Below are 25752 nucleotides of genomic sequence, written 5' to 3'. Positions count from 1 at the left end.
TGTTTAAGCAATCTCACAGGAAGACCGTCACCTGGAAGTTCCCGTCCAAGCTACTCAGCATCCTAACTTGAAAATATACTGGTGGTCCTTCACTGTTGTTGGGTCAAAATCCTGGAACTCCGTCTCTAATAACTCTGTGGGTGTACCAATACCACACAGAATGCAGTAGATTGAGAAGGCAGCTCACCACCACCTTTTCAAGGGCAATTAGGGATGGCAGCAAACAACTGGCCTAATGCCACTCACATCCCATGAACATTTCTTTTAAATGCTTCTATGTTACTTCTGAATGTCAAAAAAATGTTAATTGTTATATTTCTGCAATAGTGTGCAATTTTCCACCGGTTTTCCAGGGATAACTCTCACCTATTCCACATTGTACTTGCCAATAGAAAAGAGCTCATTATGTTCTCTGGGCCTACTAAAACCTAGATACTCCAACTATTCATAAGGCCAAGGTTTTGATCAATGTCACCTATCAGCCTCATGTTTGAAAATTACCTTCTGCATTAAACATCAACAGAACGTATCGGGAGAGAGACTGAAATGCGATATCCAGCCAAAATTGATTTTTTGGGGGAGATCAACTGGACGAATTCTCACCCCAATTCAAAACATGATGCATTTGAACTCATAATTTAGACTGACACCCCAGCAAAACACTGAGTGATCGCTGCATTGTTAGAAGTGCTGTGCTTTAATTAGGATGCTAAAATCAAGACCACATGCAATTTCAGATAGTGGCTAAAAGTTCTATTGCATGAACTCAAGAACACCAGTGAGTTTTCCTCCCTTCTTTAAGAATAGATTAACTTGTCATTTATTTCATCGCTGATTGCAGGGCACTGCTGAACAAAATACTAGGTACATTTAACAATTGTTATGGGGATTATGAAATAATTCACAGTGTGAAGTTTCTTGAGATGCTCCAATCTGATAAAATGTAATATAAAAAATGCACATATTATTTATTACAGCTTTCTCCTGAAACAGCACTGTAAATTGTATTGATTCATAATTTGATTATTACAACAGTCTGAGGAAGAAATTAAATAAAAATTATTTTAGTCAATAGCAGATAGAAGGCATGTGGCAAAGGACATTCAGGAATTAACAGGTTAAAGGATACAAACTATGAACAAAATTACATAAAAGCAAGTATGTGCAATTTAGGAAGAATTCTTGGATTTTACCTTGGACTTTGTGCGGAGTGTTCTTCCTCCTGTTGTATTAGCTTCTTCAAGTACCATTTTGTGAAGGTTCAGAAATTGTTCAAAAGCTTTCTGATCTGCTGAACTGGGCTCTTTAGAGTAATCTTTACCCTCATATTGATACATATGTACTAAAAGAAATAAGACCTTGTTAATAAATTACAGTATGAAACACGGTTGACTCCATTTAACCATATAAAACAAAATTTATCATCCACTCAAAAGGGTTTGTAAACAGTTGTTTAATTTGATTTTAAAGCTTATGGTTTAAGGTACTACTGTTTCAATGTGACATTTTAACAACTGCTTGTGGATTAACTATTACAGCATGTTCACAATAATATGAAGTTTTCATATGGCGTGTAACTCACCATATATTATCATTAGGCCTCCAATTTATGGCAATTTAACATATCAAATTGTTTTATTACATACAACTTTGGATTGTTAGCTTTATTTCAGGGATAAGAATCTGCAATACCATTCAGTTTTCCGTTAAAACTGTAAACCATTCATTATGTTTCTTTTTACCGATGCACTCAATTTATATATCTTTCCTTTGTCAAGTTCAAAATTAAATAGTCAGATACCTAACAAGATGAAGCAGTAGAAGAAAGTACCCAGAGTGGAAGTAAGTACCAGAGATAGAAATTTGTCTAGGCTGATAGTACAGAAGGAACGATATTGGATTGTTCGCTCATTGTGCACAGCATCCGATATTTAAATCTAGATTTAAATATCAGATGCTATAGGTGGGCGAACCAATGAGGTCTGCTTTGATTCCCAGCCCAAGAATAACTTCCACCCATAGTTTTCAGCAGCACTCAAGATGAGGTGAAAGCTGAACTTTATAAAACTGGAGTTGGCTGTCAGTTTGACATAAAGGGACGGGGATCTCAAAGTTTGATAGCATCGCACCAAAGGGAAAGAGTGAGCCTATGACTTACAAAAGTGAAGAAATAGTATTGGGGCAGCACTGTAGTGAGAGTTCAGCTGAAAGAGGTTTGAAATTTCTTTTTGACTAAATGGTTGATTTAATGCCTTTTATTGGAAAACTTTTCTACAACAACTTATATGTACAGCGTGCCTTTCATGTAATTAAGATCCTAGTGAGTTTCACAAAAGCAACAATAAAACCAATATTATGTCAGATGATCAAAACCTTCACGAAAGAGGTATGTTTTAAGGAGCAACTTAAAGCAAGAAAGCATGATAAAGAGATGCTGAGCTTGGGGTTCAGAGCAACTGAAGGCACCGCCACCAATGGTGCAATATTATTTAAGAAAGCATAAAAGGCCAGAATTAGAGGAGTGCAGATGTTTTGCAGTGTTGTGCAGTTGGAGGAGATTACAGAGATAGGGAGGAGCATGGCCATGGAGGGACTTGAAAACTAGGGCAAAAATGTAAAAATCAAGACATTGTTTGATTAGGAGCCAATATAGGTCAGCAGGGGTGGGGAGGGGTGGAAGAGGGAAATGGGGTTTGCTGTGTGTGAAGACAGGAACAGATGTGTTTTGGGTGATACCAAATTTATGGAGGGTGGGATGTGGAAAATCAGCCAGGACTGTATTGGAATAGTCTGGTCTAGAGGTAACAACACCATGATGAGGGTTTTAGCAGTGGCTGAGCAAAGGCAGGGGAAAGGGGAACGATGTGGCAGAGGTGGAAATAGGCAAATCTTTATGATGGCCAAGAATGAGGTTGGAAGCTCAACATAGGATTGAATGTGACACAAAGGTTGCAAACAAACTGGCTTAATTTCAGACTGTTGCCTGGGAGAAGGATAGAGTTTGTAGCTATGAAACAGAGTTTGAAGTGATAGGGCATAAAACAATGGCTTAAGTCTTCTCAGTTGTGAAATCATGATTTCTGCAGCTTTCACAACTTCACTGGTTTCTTAGCTCATGCTTCAGTGATGTCATTGTTGCCAGCTTGACTGGGAATGTCCTTTTATTGCTCCTTAACTGGATTAAATTGGATTGTTCCTGTTTACTCTGGGATTAGTTTTACGATCTGCATTGTTAGGAAGACAGTCATGTGTTTTTGGACAGTTTTTCATTTTCAGTTTAGAGCTGCAAGTTTGAGTTTTAATTTTGGAAGGGACAGCAAGCTAAAAAGAAGTGTTTTCCCTCTCTCCCTGTTGTTTTGAAATTCTGCTGGTTAGCTGAAAACAAGATCATGTTTTCCTGAAGGGTGAAAACCTGTTGTTGTTGGGGGCTGGACCAGAGTCTCTCTGGTGTTTTGGGAAACTGTCTTGGCTACAAACTGTTCGGAGTGAATCCAGAGAACTATAGACTTCAACCAAAGAATTCAATTTAAGTCTGGAAGCTTGTGTGGTTTGTTAAGAGTGCTGGACCAGAGTCTAAGTATATTATGAAATCAGTCTAGACCCAACAATTTGTCTATTTTTGGCATAAATGTGAGGATAGGATGCTGTACTCCAGGAGTAATTCTACTGATAAATTAGGGATGTTTTATCAAAATAAGCTTCATTCATATCACAGTTCAAATATAACTCTAACAAAATAAAGCAACTTAACTGTTAATTGTTGAACAATCGTTTGAAAAAAGGAAACAGTTCTATTTTCGAAGTTATCACTATTTCAGTTCAAACAAAGCAAAATTCCTCTTAGACTTAAATACCACTTTAAAAACAGTTAGAAAACCCTTGCTATAAATTGTGTTCACAGCTTGAAGCTTTCAGTGAGGTTTTGATTTTTGCACCTGCTTGCAGACTTCTGTCTTTAAACAACCCCAGTCAGAAACTAAACAAACTGTTGCTCTGTTACAAACCTGGTCCTCCCATTAACTACATTATCACATGACCCTGTCAATCAACCAAATCAAAAGCCACAGGGAAAATCTTCATTTATAAATCAAAAGTCCTTTAGCTCTCTTCTAAGTAAACATTATATGGCTAAAGTGAATAATTATCCTGCTCTCTCAGCATCTGATCATTCCCTCCAGACATACTGACTGCCTGTAGAAAAAACTGAATGTTAAAACATTTCTCTTAAACATTAAAATATATAAAGCAACCACTATCATCACAGGTTGAATATAACCCATTTGTTGCTAACCCATAACTTGATACATATCTAGGTGATATGATCATGTCAATTTCTCTCAGACTCTCTGTACATCACTTTGCCACCTGTCATGTGTCTCTCTGCATCATAATGTGGAGGTACAATTTCCCTAGGCCCACATTAACCTTTGCTATCATGATCACCCCTTTGCTACAGGCTGAGGAATAAATGTCGGCCAGGAATTGGCAGAATTAAAATAATTAGATTTTTAGCACTCACTTCGAAAAGGCAGACAGAGATTTGGCTTAACATCCCACCTAAAATGCCAAATGGATTGCAGTTGTTAACCTACAATATGTTCCAAGTCTCTGAAGTGGGACATAATCCCATGACCTTGACTTTTGATTCAGAGCAAGAATTCTATCATTACATCAAGACTGAAAGTTAAGTACTGGATTATAACCTTTTCTTTCATTTTTGAACTTGTTAGAAACAGAGTGACATCTGAAATGCAATATAGCAAGTGCAACAGGGCAGCCTGCCAATACATGCTATTGTAACATGTTTGCTTATGATGATTCAGTGGTATATTAATACTGTGGAGAAAGGGAGACAGATTTTTGGATTTAGCAATGTTGTAATAGGAGGCATCATGGGATTTGAAGGTATTGGAAGTGATATCCTGTGCTTTGGCAGTATGTGGTGTAGGGGTGTAGTGCTAATTGTATATTCATTGTGTTTATGCAGAAGATAGGCATTAAGCTAGGATTTTGCTTGAGCTCCTATAAAAATAGAAGCAGACTAAAACTTTGGAATGTTTGGGATTTGGTAGGTGGTCATTGAGGCATTTATGTTTTAACTTGCGGGAACATAACAACAGAAAGTTTGTAGGCTGAAAGTTTGGGTACTCTCTGTGGAGAATAGGGAAGTCATGATGTAGAGATGCTGGCGTTGGACTGGGGTAAACACAGTAAGGAGTCTCATAACACCAGGTTAGAATCCAACCAGTTTATTTGATAGTAATCTCACAAGCTTTCAGAAACGGTGTTCCTTCGTCAGGTGTATGGAAGGTTCTGATCAGAGAAGGGCATATAAACGTCAACAGGAAGGGAGCACTCTTGCCTGGTGATTGTCGAGCGATGTTCATTCATATGACAACATATGAATGAACATCGCTGGACAATCACCAGGCAAGACTGCTCCCTTCCTGTTGGTGAACACTTCAGCAGTCACGGGCATTCGGTCTCTGATCTTTGGGTAAGCGTTCTCCAAGGCAGCCTTCACGACACACGACAGCGCAGAATCGCTGAGCAGAGACTGATAGCCAAGTTCCGCACGCATGAGCATGGCCTTAACCAGAATCTGGGCTTCATATCGCACTATCTGTAACCCCCATGACTTGCCTGGACTTGTAAAATCTCACTTACTGCACGTTAATGCTATCTCCACTCACACTGTCTGCATCTTTAAGACTTAAATAGCAGGTTAGCTGTAAAGACTTGCATTCTACATTCACACTGTGTATGACTTTATATGCCCTTCTCTGAACAGAACCTTCCACACACCTGACGAAGGAACACTGTTTCTGAAAGCTTGTGGGATTACTATCAGATAAACTGGTTGGACTCTAACCTGTGTTATAAGACTTCTTACTGTGAGAACAGGGAATCCAGAGAACAGGCTGAGTAATGACCTGTATAATATAGTGTTAGTCTTTGGACATGTGAGGAAAGGATGGAAGAGGTTGAGGAGTGAGTGTATAGCTAACCAACAGCATTGTAAAATAAGTTTTCTCATTCTTTAAAAACATTTCTAAATTTTAACCTATTCCTCTCTTGAAAGATAGTGGTTCTTTGCTGAAGTGTGGTATGGGGCAGCATTTTAAGCTTCCCTGTAGACAAGTTTGCAGAAAGAGGAGCTTGTAAAATGGCACTGAATACCTTTCCCAGCACCTACCCAACCTCCTGCCCCCACTGCATTTTATAAGCAGGCTTTGGGTCAGCTGACCCTACTTTGTAATAATTGAGGCCCTTGAGTGGTCACTCAATGGCTGCCTAAAGGCTATTTCTTGCCTCCATTGCTATTTCATGGGTGGCGAACTAAGCCTGGTGTTAGTTAGGCGGCATGGTGGCACAATGGTTAGCACTGCTACCTTGGTTCAATTGACCCAGATTCAATTCCCGGCTTGGGTCGCTGTCTATGTGGAGTTTGCACATTCTTCCCTTGTCTGTGTGAGTTTCCTCTGTTATCGGTTTCCACCCACAGTCCAAAGATGTATGGGTTAGGTTGATTGGCCATGCTAAGTTGACCCTAGTGTCAGGGGATTAATAGGGTAAATATGTAGGGTTTCGAGAATAGGACCTGGGTGGGATTGTTTTCAGTGCAGACTTGAGGGCAAATGGCTTCTTTCTGCACTGTAGGGATCCTGAAATTCTATGATTTGGAAATCCAGCAGATAACTCTGCTTGGGTATGTGACAGGAAAGGGCAGGAGAGGGGGGGAACCTGCTTTGTCGGCACCCAAACCTGTGTATCCCTTCTCTGTTCAATCACCCCCATTGCCCAGGCCCCAGCAATACCCTATTGCAACCTCCACTCACCCTTCCATGCAGCTGCAAGGCCAACTTTCACTGGGGACTGTTGCAGTCCCTGCAGTGGCCACCACTCCTGCTGATGCTTCTATGACTAGACTACTACCAGCCATTTGACTGTCCAGCAGTTCTTCAAGACAGGACTTTTTCCCCAGATAGGTGCCTAATGGTCACTAAATTGCAGCAGGTCAATGGGACTGGGCAGGAATGGACAATAAGCTCACTCCCACTTCCAGCCATTCCCTCCTCATAAAATTTGGCCCATAGCTTTACAGGCATCACTCACTGGTAACTGAGGCACAGTCATCCGACATGTATTAACCTAGACAGTGACTGTCAGCAGATAGTTGACTATGGGAATAATAGTTCAGTGGTCATTATCCCAAACATTCAGACACAATTCAGCAGGGATTTCTGGATAGTGGTCAGGAACACTGGCTGATATTCCAGGGATGCAGGGATCTTGAGACCAAATTCACAGATCTTGAGGCCAATTGTGCACTGCAGCCTTGCCCAGAATAAGCCATCTTAGATCAAACTAAGATCCTGAGTACTTCCTTATCTATAAGGCTAAGTATCAGCAAGCTGGTGGTCCATTGAAAAAGTATGAATAAGCCTTTCTTGAAATGTAGCTGTCATTGCTCACTACCTTAGAGCCAATAGAGAAATAAAAACAGTGGGCAAAATTGGAAAAAATAATGAAATAAAACAAAATTATGAAGGAACTGAATAATCCAAATTAATGGCAAAGGCCATGGAGCCTGACCAGGATTGACGTGTATAGTAAATCATGAACACGTACTTGTTCTCTCCAGCTCTTCATCTGCTTCCACTGTCTGCGTCGGCTGGTCCTCAGTCACCCACATACCTTTTCTGGTCTCCCCCAAAATATTTTCTAGATCAACATCTTCTACAGTGCTCTCTTCGGAAGACAGCAACTTATCCAGACCAAACTTCAGGATGTCACTTAACTGCAAAAAAAAGTAGATTTGGCATTCTTTATTCTCTTTCTATAGGTGACAAAATAAACCAAATTAACTAATCTTGACTTATATTTTCAACTTTTCATTCACATAATTAGGTTGATTGGCCATGCTAAAATTGTCCCTTAGTGTCCTGAGATGTGCAGGTTAGAGGGATGTAGGGATATCCTGAGTCGGAGGAGCTAACAAGATAACTTTGTTCCTGATAATTAATTTCATTCTTAGATGCTTCATTAATTATAAATACACCATGCAGTGGAATGCATACCACGTTAAAATAAATGGTTCTAATCAGTGTTGATTTTATACAGAAGACATTGTGTAAAATATTAGAGTTGGAAAAGCAGCAAATTATTTGTGCCAAAGCCTGCTCAGTTCAACACAGGGTGAAGTCTCTGTTTGGGCATACAAACCACACTACATTAAACTGTCCAACAGCCCTGCAACTAAGAACAGGATCATGTTTGTCTCTGACCTTCTTCATGATCAGATGGCCTGCAGACTCTCTTTACCTCTGCTTATACATGCAGGTCAGGCAAAGTAGCAGCTACTGCAGGATTGTTTTCATTGATAGAACAATCAAGCAGGAGTTGTTACCATCCGATGAACCAGAACTGCTAAAAGGAAAGAAAATTGAGGCAGACAAGTGGAGTCACTTGTAAATAGAAGTACTTGAAAGGTGATCCTAATGCACCAAAATCCAAAGAGTTCATAGGAGGGTTGAAAAATGACTTGATCTTTCCACAAAAGATCAAATAATTTTCTTCAGTGTTTAAAAAAGGGACATGATGAAGTTTTTTGTCTTGTACTCATCAAGACAAAAAGAGACATAAGAATAAGGGGAAAACAACAATTTATACTTTATGAGGAAAGAGTATTGATTGGTTGGCAAATAGACTCTGATTGCGAGAAGCATAGAGAATGCACCAGTTGATGGTAACTGCCATGCCATGGAAAACATTGACTGAAAGTTAACTGCCACGCATTGTTTGAAATTTAAACCAGGCTGTTTAACCTTGATTGGTCAAAAAACTGCCCTGAGGAATGAGTCAGTGCACAGCTGTCACTTATTTTGTTTAGCTTTAAAAAATGCAATACATGTACACATTCCTTCTGCCTGCAAAGAACAGGGCCCTGTGTATTAATATATGCTAAGTATATAGGCCATACATCCCAAAGACTGGCAGACCATATCAAATAGCGTGTCACAGCCGCTGTTCGCAACGAACAAAGTACAGACTGTACCCAACTGGCCCGTGCTTACAGGACTCAAAACACTGTTGTCCAATGTTAGATGTGATTCCATGATTGGATACCATTTGCTAAATAATGTGCTAAGATTTACACTGACACCAATTTAAGATTGTCACTTGGACTCACAATGTGGTGCATTTGGGTATACCGGAAGCTACATATATTAATACACAGGGCCCTGTTCTTTGAAGGCAGGAAGAATGTGTACATGTATTGCACTTTTTTCAGACAAAACAAAATAAATGAAAGCTGTGCACTGACTTGTTCCTCAGGTCAGTTCTTTGACCAATCAGGGTAAAACAGCCTGGTTTAAATTTCAAACAATGCATAGCAGTTAACTTTCAGTCAACATTCTCCATGGCCAACCAATCAGCATTTTCTTCCCATACAGTTTAAACTATACGTTCCCTTATATTGGTATTCATGCAGTGTCTAGATGAGTGCAAGATGAAAAGATTCTCTATGTCTTTTCTTTTTTCAGTAATACTCAAGTTATGTACTACCAACTGACAAGCTTTCACATGTTACTTCAAAATCAAAGTTCAATCACAGAAAATACAAGACAAATCAATGGCCAAAAGGCAACAGAGGAATAATGAGCCCTTTGCTCATTTAGGCTATAATTGTGATCAGACTCTCACCTGCATATCAAAAGTTGCAGATGATTCTTCTCCCTCCTTCATAGAGAACTGACCACCTTCAATCAAAGTGTTTGTCAACCTCAGCTTTAACATAGCTCGTCTGTAAATCAGTTCTTCAACGGTATCTCTTCCAATGAGCCGAATAGTTTTGACTGGCCTTTAAATATATTTTAAAAAATCACTTTAGGAGAGAAAAGGACTTTCTGCGTTCCATTCATCTTGTCAACTGAGTTTTTTTTAAGTTCACAAGTAGGCTTACATGAAGTTACTGTGAAAATCCCCTAGTCGTCACACTCCAGTGCCTGTTCGGATACACTGAGGGAGAATTTAGCATGGTCAATTCACCTAACCAACACATCTTTCGGACTGTGGGAGGAAACCGGAGCACCCGGAGGAAATCCACGCAGACATGGGGAGAACATGCTGACCGAGTCGCCACACTATGGCACCTGTAGGGGTACACTGAGGGAGAATTTAGCATGGCCAATGCACCTAAGCAGCATAGCTTTCGGACTGTGGGAGTTAACTGAAGCATCTTAAGGAAACCTATGCATCATTCCAAAAGTGATTTTCACATGGAAAACACCAACAAAGATGGAGCATGACAGAGAGTGGGCTCCCAGAATTTTCCAACGTTGCACTGAGGCTTCGATGCAAGAAGTGGAAAGAAGGAGGGAGGTCATCTATCCATAAAGGGTGTGTGTGTGTGTGTGTGTGTGTGTGTGTGTGTGTGTGTGTGTGTGTGTGTGTGTGTGTGTGTGTGTGTGTATGTGTGTGTGTGTACGCGCACACGTGCGTGTGTGTAGCAGGAAGCATCAGGCAATCTTTGTGAAGGCAATGGGGCCAGATTGCAATGGCAGTCAATGCCAAGAATCTAACCTCAAGGATCTGGATACATTGCTCTAACAAGTTTAAAGAATTCTCATACGGTCAAGGTCAGCAAATGCCTCTTCAAATGCCACATGCCAGTAACTGCACCATAGCCTCACATAATGCACCACATTGCCCATGAGTCATATTTCGCACTCCTAGTATTTACTTCGCCCCCAGCACATAGCACTGCTAAAAGTCTTATATCCACATCCCGATGCTTGCACATGCTAACGACTATTTAACTATGATAGCCACATCATTGAAACAGATGGCACCACATTTACTGATACATTTCCTACTCTCAAACAGGAGAAATTGGCACATAATCAGAAGCAACACTGCCAACCTGCAGGAAACAGGCACAGTTACATATTTTTACCCCAGTGGAACGGATATATCATTGCGTCAGCCACGGCTGAGGATGACGATGATGGTATGCATCTTACTAATACATCTCACTTTCCCCTCATCGCACAATCTCCTCTGATTTACAAGCTGCTGATGAAGGGAATGCAGTGGTTGTTGTATATATGGATTGTAAGAAAGAGTTGACAAAACACCACATAAAAGTTTGGTTAACAAAAGTGAGGCTTATGGAATAGGTGGGTCAGTTTTGTGTTGGATTAAAAATATTAAATCAGAACAGAAGGAAAACAGATTATTTTTCAGGCTGGGGTGGTATTCTTCAAGATTTAGTGCTAGGACCACTGTGCTTTTTGCTATACATAATTGACTTAGATAATGGAACACAGAGTAAAACTTCGACATGTGCCAATGATGCCAAATTTAGAGGTGTGGCAAATAGTGACGGTGACACCAACTAATAGCAACAAGACATGGATAGACTAGCAGATATGGCAGACAAGTGGCAGATAGAATTTAATACAGAGAAACATGAAGTGATGCATTTTGGCAGAAGGGATAGGGAGAGGCAATATAGACTAAGTGACACAGTTCTAAAGAGAAAGTGTGCAGAATCAATCGGACAAGGCATTTCATTGCATAGAAGGTGAGATGAAATAAAGGAACATTCCATTCATTATCTCTTTCTCCCCATCCTGTGTAAGAGTGCTATGATTTTTTGCTATTCTTGGGCATCTTGACAGCTTTGAGTGCCAAGTCTTTTCCAGTTGCTCCACTCACGTAAATTCAACCCGCCATTAATTACCCTGCTAACCATTATTTTATAAACAAGACTATTTTCAACAACTTTTAAGTTTACAAGTCTAAACAGACTAGCTTTGTGAAATAAAAGTGACAGGAATGATACACAGCATTAACCATCAATGCTCAACCGCAAACAAAAGAGTTTTAAGGAACACATTTTAAAACAGTACTTTACAGAATATCAAAATTGTGTGCAAGTTTTTAAGATGTTTGAAGTGACATCAAAATCCCTCCAGATTGCATCACTCACAGCTAAGGATTCCATAGAACATCAATTCACTCACCTTTTCTGGCCAATTCTGTGGGCCCTGGCTGTTGCCTGGATATCATTTTGAGGATTAAAGTCACTGTCCACAAATATGACTGTGTCAGCAGCAGTAAGATTCATTCCGACTCCACCTAGTTTGGAAATAAACAGATCACAGCTTGAATCAAATTCAACTTCATACAGCGTGCCATGAAGTAGGTGAAATACATTAGGAATGAGAGGCAAAGGAGATGAAAAATGGTTTTAATTCGAGGAGGAAGACAATATTTGATAGAGGCATTCCAAATTACGAAGGATTTAGATCAGGTAATTAGGTATGCAGAGGTGAGGCCAATTATGGACGCATAGGTAAAGGCCATGGCTAAAGTGCTAACTGCATTTGTCCTGACCATGGAGAAGATTTTGCCAGAGTCAAAATGAATGAGAAGGTTGCTGAAATGCTAGATGAGCTAAAAATTGGTTTTATAAAAGCCAGTTGTACTTGAAGTTGATAAATTATGGAGACTGAGTCGGATGCATCTGAGGATGGTGAGAGAAGCCAGGGTGGAAACTGCAGAGGCACTGGCCATAATCTTCCAATTCTCTGTAGACACAGAGATGGTCACACCTCTGTTCAAAAAGAAAGGATAAATCCAGACACTACAGGGCAGTCAGTTCAATGTCAGTGATGGGAAAGCTTTTCAAAAAAATAATCAGAAGCAAAGTGAGCAATCTCTCACACAATTAATCAGAGATTAATTAAGGAATGGATTTGTGAAAGGGAAATCATGTTTAACCAACATGATTTTAATGAGGCTAATGCAGTTAGCATGGTCCATACGGATTTCCAAATGATGTTTAATAAAGTGCCAAATAGAGGTTTGCCAGCAAAGTTGAAGCCCATAGATTAAAAGAAATACTGGCAATGAAGTTGGCTGACTGACAGAAAAATAGAGCAGTGGTGAAAACTTGTATTTCACAAGACTTACTGTAGAGTTTCCCCAGGGCTTGTGACTAAGATCATTGCTTTTTGTGATATGTATTAATGACCCAGACTTGGGTGTACAGGGCACACCCAAAACTGGCAATAAAGTGAACTTTGGGGAGGATATTGCTGTAGATAGTTGAGTGAAATAGGTGGGCACGTGCCAGATGAAATTTAATAGCGAGAAGTGCCAAGTGATGGGGCGGCATTGTGGCACAGTGATTAGCACTGCTGCCTCACGGCGCCAGGGACCTGGGTTCGATTCCCGCTTGGGTCACAGTCTGTGTGGAGTTTGCACATTCTCCCCGTTTCCTCCAAAAGACATGCTTTTTAGGTGCATTGACCCAAATAGGCGCCAGGCTAGGGGATTTTCACGGTAACTTCATTGCAGTATTAATGTAAGCATTACTTGTGACTAATGAATAAACTTTAAGTACGAAGAATGAGGAGAGGCAATATAGAATAAAGGGTACAATTCTAGAGGGGTGCAGGAACAGAGAAACAAGGGGGTATATGTCCCAAATCATTGAAAGTGGCAGGGGAGGTTGAGAAAGTGGTTAGGAAGGCATTCGGGTTTCTAGGCTTTACAAATAGAAACATTGAGTGAAATCTTCTGGCCTGCCTATCTGTATTTTCTGGCAGGGAAAGCAGCCCACCATTGGCCAGAGGTGGGATCTTCCAGTCCCACTGATGTGTACTGGCCTTGCATGCCCCACATTTTCCGCTGCTGGGGAATATGCCATGGAGGGTCGCCATCAGTGGAAGCAAAAGATCTCGCAAGTGGGAAAATTTCAGCCATAGAATACAAAAACAAGAAAGTCATGAAGAAGCTTTAGAAAACACCGGTCCACTCTTAACTCGAACATTGGGCAGGATTTTCTGACTGTTACTGCCAACAGGAACTACCGGTTCCATTGGCGGCAAAGCGATGCAAACAATGAGAAATTCCATTGACAGCAGTGAGACTGAAAATCCCACCACAAACCAATGGCAGGCTGCCTCTGTCACCACAAAACACACTGTGAGGGAGAGGATATGGAAGATCCCACCCATTGTGTCCAATTCTGGGCACTGCCCTTCAAGAAGGGTGTGAAAGCTTTAGACGAAGTGTAGAAGTAAGAGAATGGTTCCAGAGTTGACAGACTTCAGTTCTATGGATAGATTGGAGAAGCTGAGATTGCTCTCCTTAGAGAAGGGAATGTTGATCAGAGATTTGATAGGGTTATTCAAAATCATGAGGGATGTAGACGAAGTGGATAGAGAGAAATATCTCCCATTGGAAAACGTGCTGAGAACCAGCGGCTACAAATTTAGGATGAAAGTCAAAACAACCAAAGATGAGATGAGGAAAACGTTTATCACTCTTTTAAAAAGCATTTAGACAGTTACATGGGTAAGATGGGTATAGAGGGTTATGGGTCAAATGCGGGCAATTGGGACTAGCTTAGGGGTTGGGCAAGTTGGGCCAAAGGGCCTGTTTCCATGCTGTAAACCTCTATGACTCTATGTATTCAGAGTCTGGAAAACATTGTCTGGGAATAGATGGAGGCAGAATCAATTGTGGTTTTCAAAAGGGAATTGGATAATTATCTTATTGGAAGCAAAATTTTGCAGGACGACAGGGAATGGGCTGGGCAGTAGAGCTGGCTGAGTTGCACGTGCAGAGAGCCTGCACAGATGCAGGGGGATGAATTGCCTCCTTTCGTGCTGTAACTATTCTGCATTCAAAAAGAAAATATTCAAAATAGCACAGGAAAAGGATAGGATGGACAACACTTCCAGGGAGGCATGGTTGAAAGGATGAACCAAAGGCCTACTTCTGTGCGATGAAATTCTATAATTCTGACTAGGCAAACTAATTTTATGACATACTGTTCTTGTTTCTACTAACCTGCCCTGGTGCTTAAGAGGAACACAAAAATATCTTGTTGATTAAAGTTTTTGATAGCTAGGTATCTCTCCTCACTACGAATTGATCCATCCAAACGTTCATAACTGTAACCTAAAAGAAAAGAATCACAAAATTATAGAAAGAAAGCCTTACAGTTACATAAAATGCTTTGTAGTCGATCAAATATTTTGCGGTATAGTTACTGTTGTAATGTAGCAAATGCAGGAAGCAACTTTTGCACAGAAATGCCCCACAACATAATAATAATTAGACTTTTGTGACGAAATATAGATTGAGGGATAAATATTGGGACTAGTCAGCAGGGAGGGTTGCCCTGATCTTTTCTGAAATGTTACCATGAGATCTTTTACATTGTCCAGAGAGAGCAGTCAGGGTCTCAGTTTAGCATCTCATCTGAAAGACAGTACTTCCAACTGTGTCATATTCAATCAGTACAACACTAAATTGTCGATGTAGATTATGCGCTCAACTCTGTAACATGGTTCTTGAAAGCGCAAACATCCAGCATGTCTAACATGTAAGTGACATGGGTACAGTTATTTTAAATGAGTAATTAAGTCCTTTAAGCAACCAATACACCACTGGATTTTTAATTAGATATGTTCCTTGAGCCCAGTGTTGAACACAATTCATCGAAGCAAAGTCTCAAATCCTGCAAATGATTAATTAAGCACTTTCCCTACAAAACAAAAACGCAACACTTCAGCACCTTGAACCAATGACGAAGCTGGTCAAATATCCGAAACAATACTTGTGCAAAGGAGTCCCTGTGGACTCCATCAGTCTGACTTGCAGCATGTTCCATTCCCTTAAAAATTCTTCCAGGAACAAAGAAAATCATCAAAAAGAGGTGCTGAATTGGTAACTGGTACAACATCCAGAATGGGGCAGCAGGGTGACACAGTGGTTAGCACTGCTGCCTCATAACACCAGGGATCTTCGTTTGATTCACAGCTTGGCTCACTGTGTGGAATTTGCAGAGTCTGAAAGACATGCTGGTTAGGGGCATTGGCCATGCTAAATTGTGCCTCAGTGTATTTGAACTTCACAGGAGGAATTTCACAGTAACTTCATTGCCCTGTTAATGTAATAATTAAATCATGAAATACCTGTGACTAATAAATAAACTTTAACTTTAGAATAAGCGCCAGAGTGTAGCGGTTAGGGTATTTTCACAGTAACTTTCACTGTAGAATTGACGTAAGCCTACTTATGGCAATAATAATTAAATTTTTTAAACATATTCTACTAATGAGAAGGAGTCATATAATGGTCATCTGGTCTAACTTGACAGTGTGCACAACTCTATAAGAGATGTAGCAACATCAATTGTTGTGTTAATAACATCTAGTCACAACCAAGTGCACATGGTAACACCTGAAGTATTTGTAACTGAATCAAGAGGCAGAGGTCATTTACATGATGGAAGAATCTTCCATGGGCTTGTTCACTGCTGGAATGGCTGCCTTGGACTTAAATATATATTAAGCTTGCTTATTAGACATGTTTGGGGATCAGTTAATGAAGGCCATTCCAGTGGAGAGGTTATCTGCATATTAGACTGTAGCGTGGGAGGTGGCATAACTCCATCATTGCCACATTTTGGTGTTCAATATGAGCAAGCATTCTGCCTTCTGACATTCATAGAGAGGTGAATTTGTACAATGTGAGCAAAGATGGATGTCAGCAGTTCATACATCTCTTCTTTCAAACTCTTCTTCCATTTCCAAAAAAAACTCAAGGAGAGGGAAATACTAATCGCAACAAATATTTCGGCAACCTTTGTTCAAACAAGCAAAATTGTTTTACATTAAGTAGTCACTTCCTGGACCAAACTTCCATAATTGTTACCTTTCCAGCAGCCATTTATTAAGCAATAAGATTACATCACAATGAACAGAATATCTATTGGATTAATATCAAATTAAATAAAGAAAATCTATTCTCATATTTGGTTCACCAAAACTTAGTAAGATCAATTAGGATCTGGAAAAATGGAGCCCCAGTCTATTTCTGAGATGCCCCAATGCCATTTGGGTTACATGTTCAGAAGTAAATTAATATTGCACCACCATTACAGAATCACACAGTGCAGAAGAGGTCCTCTGGCCCACCCAGTCTGCACCAACACATGAGAAACACCTAATCTTCCTACCTAATCCCATTACAACACTTGGCCCATGGCCTTGAATGTTATGTTGTGCCAAGTGCTTGCTCATCCAGGTACTTTTTAAAAGATGTGAGGCAATCTGCCTCTACCACCCTCCCAGGTAGTGCATTCCAGACTGTCACCAACCTCTGTGTAAAAAGGTTTTTCCTCACATCACCCCCTAAACCTCCTGCCTCTCACCTTGAACTTGTGTCCCCTTACGACAGACCCTTTAACCAAATACAACTGCTGCTCCTTATTCACACTGTCCATGCCCTTCAGAATCATGTGCAATTGAAGCGGATTTTTACAATATTCTGCAACCATTTTTTCTCAACACCACTGGTTTAAATGTAACAATTGTGTAAAAATCATTAGTAGTTTTTACCTCTATATTCCATGTAGTCCTGCAGGATATCCAGCATTCTTGTCATCTGAGAAAACAGCAACACTCGATGACCTCTGTCACGGTTAAAATAAAATTGTAACTGAATAATACATCCTTTATTTATGATGCCAGATTTTCCCCAGGTTTGTTCCCTCTTTACAAGACTACACCATGCATGTGCCTCTGTTTAGAGTTAAATAACTTTGTAAAGCCCTTATTGATAGTAGCACATATACTGTTGTATGGCAATGTATTCCAAATCACAATTTGTCAGAAAATAGAACATTTAAGTTTTTCTTTATTATAAAGTTTAATATAAAGTTGGAATTCATAGTAAAGCGCATTTTCAATCTTAGCCTGATGTCCAGATAGATGAGGTAATTCCTGGCAGGGAACACAAGCCTCATGGTGAATGGTTTTAACTTATTTTCAGACTAAACTTTTTCAAACTTTGTACAGCCTTTCACGCATAATTCTGAAATTATCTTGTATGAAGATTTTGTATGTTAACCTAGTTAACCTATTAATTACCTTAATGTGTGCCTTTTTCTTTGGAAAAGTGCAGCAATAAAAAAGTGCTAAAAACTGCAAAAATAAATCCAAAGGCTTGCACTTTAAACTTCATGCACAAAGTAGTTTATAGTTATACAAAAACTTGAGATTAAACTTTGAGGCAAAACTCAACTAGATCTTAATGACAGTCTATTAATGCAACATAGATTACAAATCGTTTTGGCAGATTATCAAATTCTTTAACTACCACAAATCTAATGAACTGGCTAACTAGTCCAAAAAGCAGACTAGAAGAGTACTGGCTTATACCAATACAAAGATAAGCATGTTTTAATGTATGACTTTCAAGCCGGCTATGTTATCTGTTTTGCATCAGAACAAAGTGGGTTAGCTTTCCACTTTAATATAATAATTAACCAGGTAGAGATTTGCCCTTTAACGAGAATTTCAGACCACCTTAAAGAAGTAAGTTAATATTGCACCGCTATTACAGAATCACACAGTGCAGAAGAGGTCCTCTGGCCCATCCAGTCTGCACCAACACATGAGAAACACCTAACCTTCCTACCAATCCCATTTACAGCACTTGGCCCATGGCTTTAAATGTTATGGTGTGCCAAGTGCTAACTCATCCAGGTACTTTTAAAAGGATGTGAGGCAATCTGTCTCTACCACCCTCCCAAGCAGCGCATTCAAGACTGTCACCATCCTCTGGGTAAAAAGATTTTTCCTCACATCGCCCTCTAAATCTTCTTCCTCTCACCTTGAACTTGTGTCCCCATATGACAGACCCTTTAATCAAAGGCAACAGCTGCTCCTTATCCACATTGTCCACATCCTTCAGAGTCTTGTGCACCTCAATCAGGTCACCCCTCAGTCTCCTCTGCTTCAACGAAAATAGCCCAAGCCTATCTGACCTCTCCTCAGAACTTAAGTGTTCCATTCCAAGTAACATCCTGGTGAATCTTGTCTGTACCCTCTCCAGTGCAATCACATTCTCCCTACAATGTGGCAACCTGAACTGCAGGTCAGCACTCCAGTTGCAGCCTCAGCAAAGTTCTACACAACCCCAATATGACTTCCCTGCTTTGATTCATAAAGGCAAGTGTCCCATATGCCTTTTCACCACCCCACTAACATGCCCTTCCATATTTAGAGATCTATGGACAACTATATCAAGATCCCTTTGTTCCTCAGAATGCCGTTCATTAAAAAATTCCTTGTCAAATTGGTCCTTCAAAAGTATATCACCTCACACTTTTCAGGATTAAATTCTATCTGCCAGTTATCTGCACATTTGACCATCCTGTCTATGGCCGGTATTTTACAAACTCGCTCAGGCGAGGGTTGTAAAATGCCACTCAGGGTCAATGGTGAATTCTGTCCTGCAAGCTGTGCCCGCCCCAAATCCGGTGGGCGTGGCAATAAAATTCCAGCCAAGATGTTCGTGTAGCCCAAGACATTCAGCCTCATTGTTAACCACCCAGCCAATCTTTGTATCATCCACAAACTTACTAATCCTACCCCCAACATAATCATCTATGTCATTTGTACAAACGATAAGTAACAGGGTACCCTGCACAGATTCTTGTGATCACTAAAACAGCCTTCTGTCATCACTCTGTCTCCTACAACTAAGCCAATTTTCGAGTCCACCTTATAAAACTACCCTATATCCCACGTGCATTGCCTTTTTTATAGGTCTCCCATGTGGGACTTTGTCAAAAGCTTTGCTGAAATCCATATAAACTACATCAACGGCATTACCTTTGCCTATACACCCAGTCACCTCTTAAAAAATTCACACAAATGTGTTAGGCATGACTTCCCTCTGTCAGAGCTACGCTGACTATCCCTGATCAAGCCTTGCCTCTCAATATGGAGATAGATTCTTTTCTTCAGAATTTCTCCAATAGTTTTCCTAACACCGATGTGACTCACTGGTGTGTCGTTCCCCGGCTTATCTCTACAACCCTTCATAAATAATGGAACCACATTAGCTGTTCTCCGGTCCTCTGGCACCTCTCCTGTGGCTAGAGGGCAATTAGAATTTTAGGTGTGAGTCCCTTCAATCTTCTCACTTACCTCCCATAGAAAACTGGGAAACAACTCATCCAAGAGCTTTCTTATTTTCCCTCTTTGCTTTCCTAATTGACTTAAGCTCCACCCTGCACTTTCTGTATTTCACAATACCTCCACTGATTTGCTTCTCCTGTACCTGCTAAACTCCTCTCTTTTCCTTCTCATGTATCCTGAATATCACTGGTCATCCATGGTTCTCTGGGTTTGTTACTTCTTCCTTTCACCCTAGAGGTCACATGTTGGGCTGTACCCTTCCCATTTCCTTTTTGAACGCCATCTCCCCTGTCTCTCTTGAAGATTCTATATCCCAGAATTTTGAGCTGCCAATCCTGCCCCTCCCTCAACTATGTCTCTGTGATGACTACTATATCACAATTACATGTGTCAATCCATACCCTTAATTCATCCGTTTTACCTGTCATACTCCTGGCATTAGAGGCCATTCAGCCTTCTCTTTCTCTATTGAAACTTAATAAAGCTGTACTCCCTCAAACTTGATTCTTTTACTGTATTATGCTGTGTCCCTTTTCTGCTAACAGTATGTGTTCCCTCACACCGCCAAATTAGTTCAAATTCTTTCCAATACTATCAGCAAACCCACCCACAAGGATGTACGTCCCCATTCTGGTTCAGATGTGGGCCGTCAAGTTTGTACAGGTTCCACCTTTCCCAGAAATGGTCCCAGTGATCTGGAAATTTAAAACCCACCAACTCTTAAGCCATGCATTAATCTGTGCTATTCTCCTATTTCTTGCTCACTAGCATGTGGCAGTGGGTGTAATCCAGAGATTATAACCCAAGAGAATCTGCTTTTTAGTCTATTGCCTAACTCCCTGAATTCTTGCAAGACCTTATCCCTCTTTCTACCTATGTCATTGGTACCAACATATATCATGATCTCTGCCTTATCACCATCCCCCTTCAGGATGCCCTGCAGCTTTTCAGTGACATTCCAGACCCTGACACCAGGGAGGTAACACACATCCTGGAATCACAGTGACGGCCACATTAGCACCCATCTATCCCTCTGACTTTAGAATCCCCCTACTACTATTGCTCTTCCTCCTCTCCTGGACCGACAGGCTGCTTGAAGTGCCAGAAGCTTCGTTCTATCTGCACTCTCTGAAGGAACCAGCCTCCAAAATGGAATACCGATTTGCAAGCAGGATCCCAGGGGACTCCTGAACCACCTAGCTGTTTCTCTTGGACATAATTAGCGAGAGTCAGCATTACTATATGGAATCTAGTCATTCTGCATCTCCTCAAGCAGACACTGATGTAAAACATGACTCACTCCCAAAAAATGAGTAAGTTTGACTCCACCTACACTAATCAATGTAATCTCATTAAAAAGGTGTATTGACATTGTGATTTCAGATTAAAATCTAATAATCAGACCTGGGGTGCAGAAATGCCAGTAATTTATCCAGTAAGTGGAGTTTGCCACTCGCTTCCACAAGATGATCTCCAATCTGGAATGGTTCTGGTTCCACACCTTAGGAAAAATTGCATCAGAACAAATTGAGGGAAGAATGTTCAAACTGAGAATTGAAATTAGTCATTTATTTCCTTTACGATAAAAACAGATGTTGCTGGGGAATTTGCTGGGGCCTTGAAAGAAATCTTTGTATCCTCACTGGCTACAGGCACAGTCCCAGTGGATTGGCAAATAGCTAATGTTGTTTTTTTGTTTAAGAAGGGTAGCAAGGATAATCCAGGTAATTACAGGCCAGTGAGCCTTATGTCAGTGGTAGGGAAATTATTGGAGAGGATTCTTTGAAACAGGATTTACTCCCACTTGGAAATAAATGGCCATATTAGTGAGAGGCAACATAGTTTTGTGAATGGGAGTCGTGTCTCACTAATTTGATTGAGTTTTTCAAGGAGGTGACAAAGATGATTGATGATGGTAGGGCAGTGGATGTTGTCTACATGGACTTCAGTAAGGACTTTGACATGGTCCCTCATGTCAGAGTGGTACAAAAGGTGAAGGTGCACAGGAGCAGAGGTGAACTGGCAAGATGGATACAGAACTGGCTCGGTCATAGAATAGAGGGTAGCAGTGGAAAGGTGCTTTTCTGAATGGATGGCTATGATAAGTGGCGTTCCTCAGGGATCAATGCTGGGACCTTTGCTGTTTGTAATATATATAAATGATTTGGAGGAAAATGTAATTGGTTTGAATAGTAAGTTTGCTGACGACACAAAGATTGGTGGAATTGTGGATAATGATGAGGTTCATCTGAGGATACAGCAGGATATAGCCTTCATAGAACCTTAGTTAGGCTGCACTTGGAATATAGTGTTCAATTCTGGTCAACACACTACCGCAAAGATGTGGAGACTCTAGAGAAGGTACTAAAAAGAATGTTGTCTGGTATGGAGGGCATTAGCTATGAAGAGACTTTGGAGAAACTTGGTTTGGTCTCACTGGAACAACAGAGGTTGAGGGGCAACCTGATAGAAGTCTACAAGATTATGAGTGGCATGGACAGAGTGGATAGTCAGAAGCATTTTTCCCAGAGTGGAAGAGTCAATTGATAGGCGGTATAGTTTAAGGTGTGAGGGGCAAGGTTTAAAGGAGACATACGAGGCAAGTCTTTTACCCAGAGAGTGGTGGGAGCCTGGAACTTGCTGCCGGCAGCGGTAGTGGAAGCAGATATGATAGTGACTCTTAAGGGGCATCTTGACAAATACATGAATGGGATGGGGATAGAGGGATACAGTCCCCAGAAGAGTAGGGTGTTTTAGTTCAGTTGGCCAACCTGGTCGGTGCAGACTTGGAGGGCCAAAGAGCCTGGTCCTGCCATAATTTTCTTTGTTCTCTTTGTTTTTAGGAGCAGGAGTAGGCAGTCAGACCCTTGAGCCTGCTCCGCCATTTAACAGGATAATTGTTGATCTTGTCTCAAACTCAACTCCTTTTGGCCTGCCTGTTCACCATAGCACTTGAGACTCTTACGAATTAAAACTCTGTCCACATCATCCTTAAATTTATTTAAAGTCCCGGCATCCTTCACGCTCTGTGGTAGTGAGTTCCACAGACTCACAACACTTTAAGAGAAGTAATTTTTCCTCATCTCTGTTTTAAAACTAAAATTATGCCCCCATGTTTGAGATTGCCCTACAAGAGGAAACATCCTCTCCATATATCCTTTGTTAATCCCCCTTATCATCTTGTACACCCCAATTAGATCTCCTTTCATTCTTCTAATCTCCAGGGAGTATAGGCCTTAATGATCAAATCTCTTCGTAAGACAAACCTCTCATCTCTGGAATCAATCTAGTGAACCTGTTACTGCCTCCAATGCAACTATATCCTTCCTCAAATAAGGGGACCAAAACTGAGCACAATATCCTAAGTGCAATACCACTAAAGTTTGGTGCAGTAGCAGTAACACTTCACCATTTTTATATTCTATTCCTTTAGCAATAAATGCCAATATTCCACTTCCTTCCTTATTACGTGCTGTACCTGCAGTGTGGGAGGGTGAGGGCATGCAGAAGGACAGGGAGGTGGATGAGGGTGACGAACAACAGAAAGGAGACAAAGACCCAAGGGAAGGAAGCTGGACCCTGACAAACTTGCATGAGAAGCTCAGAAGTTTGGGGGGGGTGGGTGTGGGGTCCCAAAGGGATACCACATCATTTATTAGAAGGGAACGGGTGAAACCTCCAGATGCGGTGGGTAGAGGTTCAAGTGGGGCATGGGCACCTCGCAGGTGAGGGGCTCAGGAGGAGGGTAGTTGAATCGAGGAACAGACTTCCTCTTGAGCGTGCTAGCCTTTATTCTCTGGATTGTTGAAATCCTGCATGGTCTGGTGAAGACAGCTGGACTTGAGAGAGTGATACGAGTGCACTGGACTAGTATTTAAATATGGCGCCAGGATCTTTGAATCCACTGCCAGCTGACATCAGGTGGTCAGATCAGCAGCCAGCCCACTAGGAGACTGAGGGGAATGCGCACAATTAATGAAGATCCGCAGAATCTGGCACAGGATCCTGCTATGCTGGTCAGCGGGGAAGACGCTGCCACAGCTACCCACCACACACATGGTCTCAAAATGGGCAAATTCTGCCCAACAATGCAAAGAGAGGCAGAGTTATTCCAATCTCCCAGCATTCCAACATTTCTTCCTCAGCCAACACCATCAGTAATGACTCACCAGTCATTTCTATCTGGGTGACCTTGCGGTGTGCAAATCAGCAGTTATATTTTCCTATTCTAACTGCAGTGAATGCAATTCTAAGGTAATTGATTGTGAAGCTTGTTTGGGCACCTGAAGGATCTGAGGAGTCTCTGTGCAAATGCAAGTGCAGTCTTTCTTTGCCACACTACATAAGACCTTTTTTGGGTGGCACTGAAGTTAGCACTGCTCCCTCATAGAGCCAAGGACCCGGGTTTGATTCCCGGCTTGGGTCACTGTCTACAAGGAGTCTGCACGTTCTTCCCATGCGTTGTATGGGTTTCCTCTGGATGCTCCAGTTTCCTCCCACAGTCCAAAAAACATGCTGGTTAGATGCATTGGCCATGCTAAATTCTCCCTCAGTGTACCCGAACAGGTGCCAGAGTGTGGCGACTAGGGGATTTTCACAGTAACATCATTGCAGTGTTAATATAAGCCCACTTGTGACACTAATAAATAAACTTCAAAAACTTTTAAAGATTGTCAACTTTGTGGTTAGTCTTACCCTGTAAAAATTACGCAAAATCATTTTAACTGAAATCCTTATTGCTCCTAATTTCTATCAATACTTCGTTTGAATTTAAATCCAGATAATAGAGATGAAACATCAGAGTAGCAAATGACTCTTTCAAATATTTTTTGGAATGACTTACCATCAAAAAGATAAGGATGATCAACACATTTTCTTAGCTGGACAAAGATATTCATCAATCGAGCTTTCTTGCCTATTTCGTTCTCAAATGCATCTGAAATTAAAATTCAAACATTGAAACTTTCAAACTGTTGCACCAAAACTTCCTTCTACATTACAACTCTATAGGAAATATAGTCAACTGTTAATATTGTCATGGGAGTTAAGAAATGACTGCGAATTCAGAGAATAATTAAAAGAAAACAATTTATCTACATGTCATGCCTCTAATGTAATGAAACGCTCTGAGACACTTCGCAAGAGTAGTATGAAACAACTTCCAACACTGAGACACATAGGGAGATAGTTAGCCAGATGGCCAAAAGCTTAATTAAATTAAAAATATAGGTTCAAAATGTCTAAGGCCTTGTGGTGCAGTGGTAGCAGCCCCACCTGTAGGCTAGGAGCTGTGGGCTTAAGTCCCACTTCAGGAGGTGATGACCATGGAAGATGTGTTCATAATACAGAAAAATAGGCTGAATATCAGCTTTTCATTTATTATTCTTTCCAGTAGACCTGATGGCAGGTGGTAGGAGCAGGAGAGCTTCCTGGTCGGCTACAATGCAGAACGCAACAGCAAACCACTGCAATAATACCAAATATAATCAAGGACAGATCCAATGGGAGTCTGTGCATGACATCTGAAGGAGGAGGATGTTTCAACAGGTGTCTTAAATGGGGGTGAGCACAGTGCTGCCTCACAGCACCAGGGACCTGGGTTCAATTCTGGCCTTGGGTCACTGTCTGTGAGGAGTTTGTACATTCTCCCCATTTTTACGTGGGTTTCCTCCAGGTGCTCTGGTTTCCTCCCACACTCCAAACATGTGCAGGTTAGGTGGATTGGCCAGGGTAA

General features: G+C 41.0%; 1 protein-coding gene across 2 annotated transcripts in view; it reads right to left on the bottom strand.

The window, feature by feature from the left end:
• The window catches only part of chd1l (chromodomain helicase DNA binding protein 1-like), a 113797-nt gene that overhangs the window by 33938 nt on the left and 54107 nt on the right, over positions 1 to 25752 (bottom strand). For both annotated transcript variants that reach the window (XM_080203581.1, XM_080203582.1), the window contains 8 exons: positions 24862 to 24954; positions 21423 to 21519; positions 17430 to 17503; positions 14872 to 14982; positions 12033 to 12147; positions 9709 to 9865; positions 7633 to 7801; positions 1194 to 1342 (listed from right to left, as the gene is read on the bottom strand). In XM_080203581.1, the coding sequence (XP_080059707.1) occupies positions 1194 to 1342; positions 7633 to 7801; positions 9709 to 9865; positions 12033 to 12147; positions 14872 to 14982; positions 17430 to 17503; positions 21423 to 21519; positions 24862 to 24954 (965 nt within the window). The remainder of the gene's footprint in view (positions 1 to 1193; positions 1343 to 7632; positions 7802 to 9708; positions 9866 to 12032; positions 12148 to 14871; positions 14983 to 17429; positions 17504 to 21422; positions 21520 to 24861; positions 24955 to 25752) is intronic.

The sequence above is a fragment of the Carcharhinus amblyrhynchos genome, chromosome 15 (genome assembly GCF_965287045.1).
Source record: "Carcharhinus amblyrhynchos chromosome 15, sCarAmb.v2.hapA, whole genome shotgun sequence".
Taxonomy (NCBI): domain Eukaryota; kingdom Metazoa; phylum Chordata; class Chondrichthyes; order Carcharhiniformes; family Carcharhinidae; genus Carcharhinus; species Carcharhinus amblyrhynchos.
Note: the sequence above shows the minus strand (reverse complement) of the source record. Positions and strands in the feature narration are given on the sequence as shown.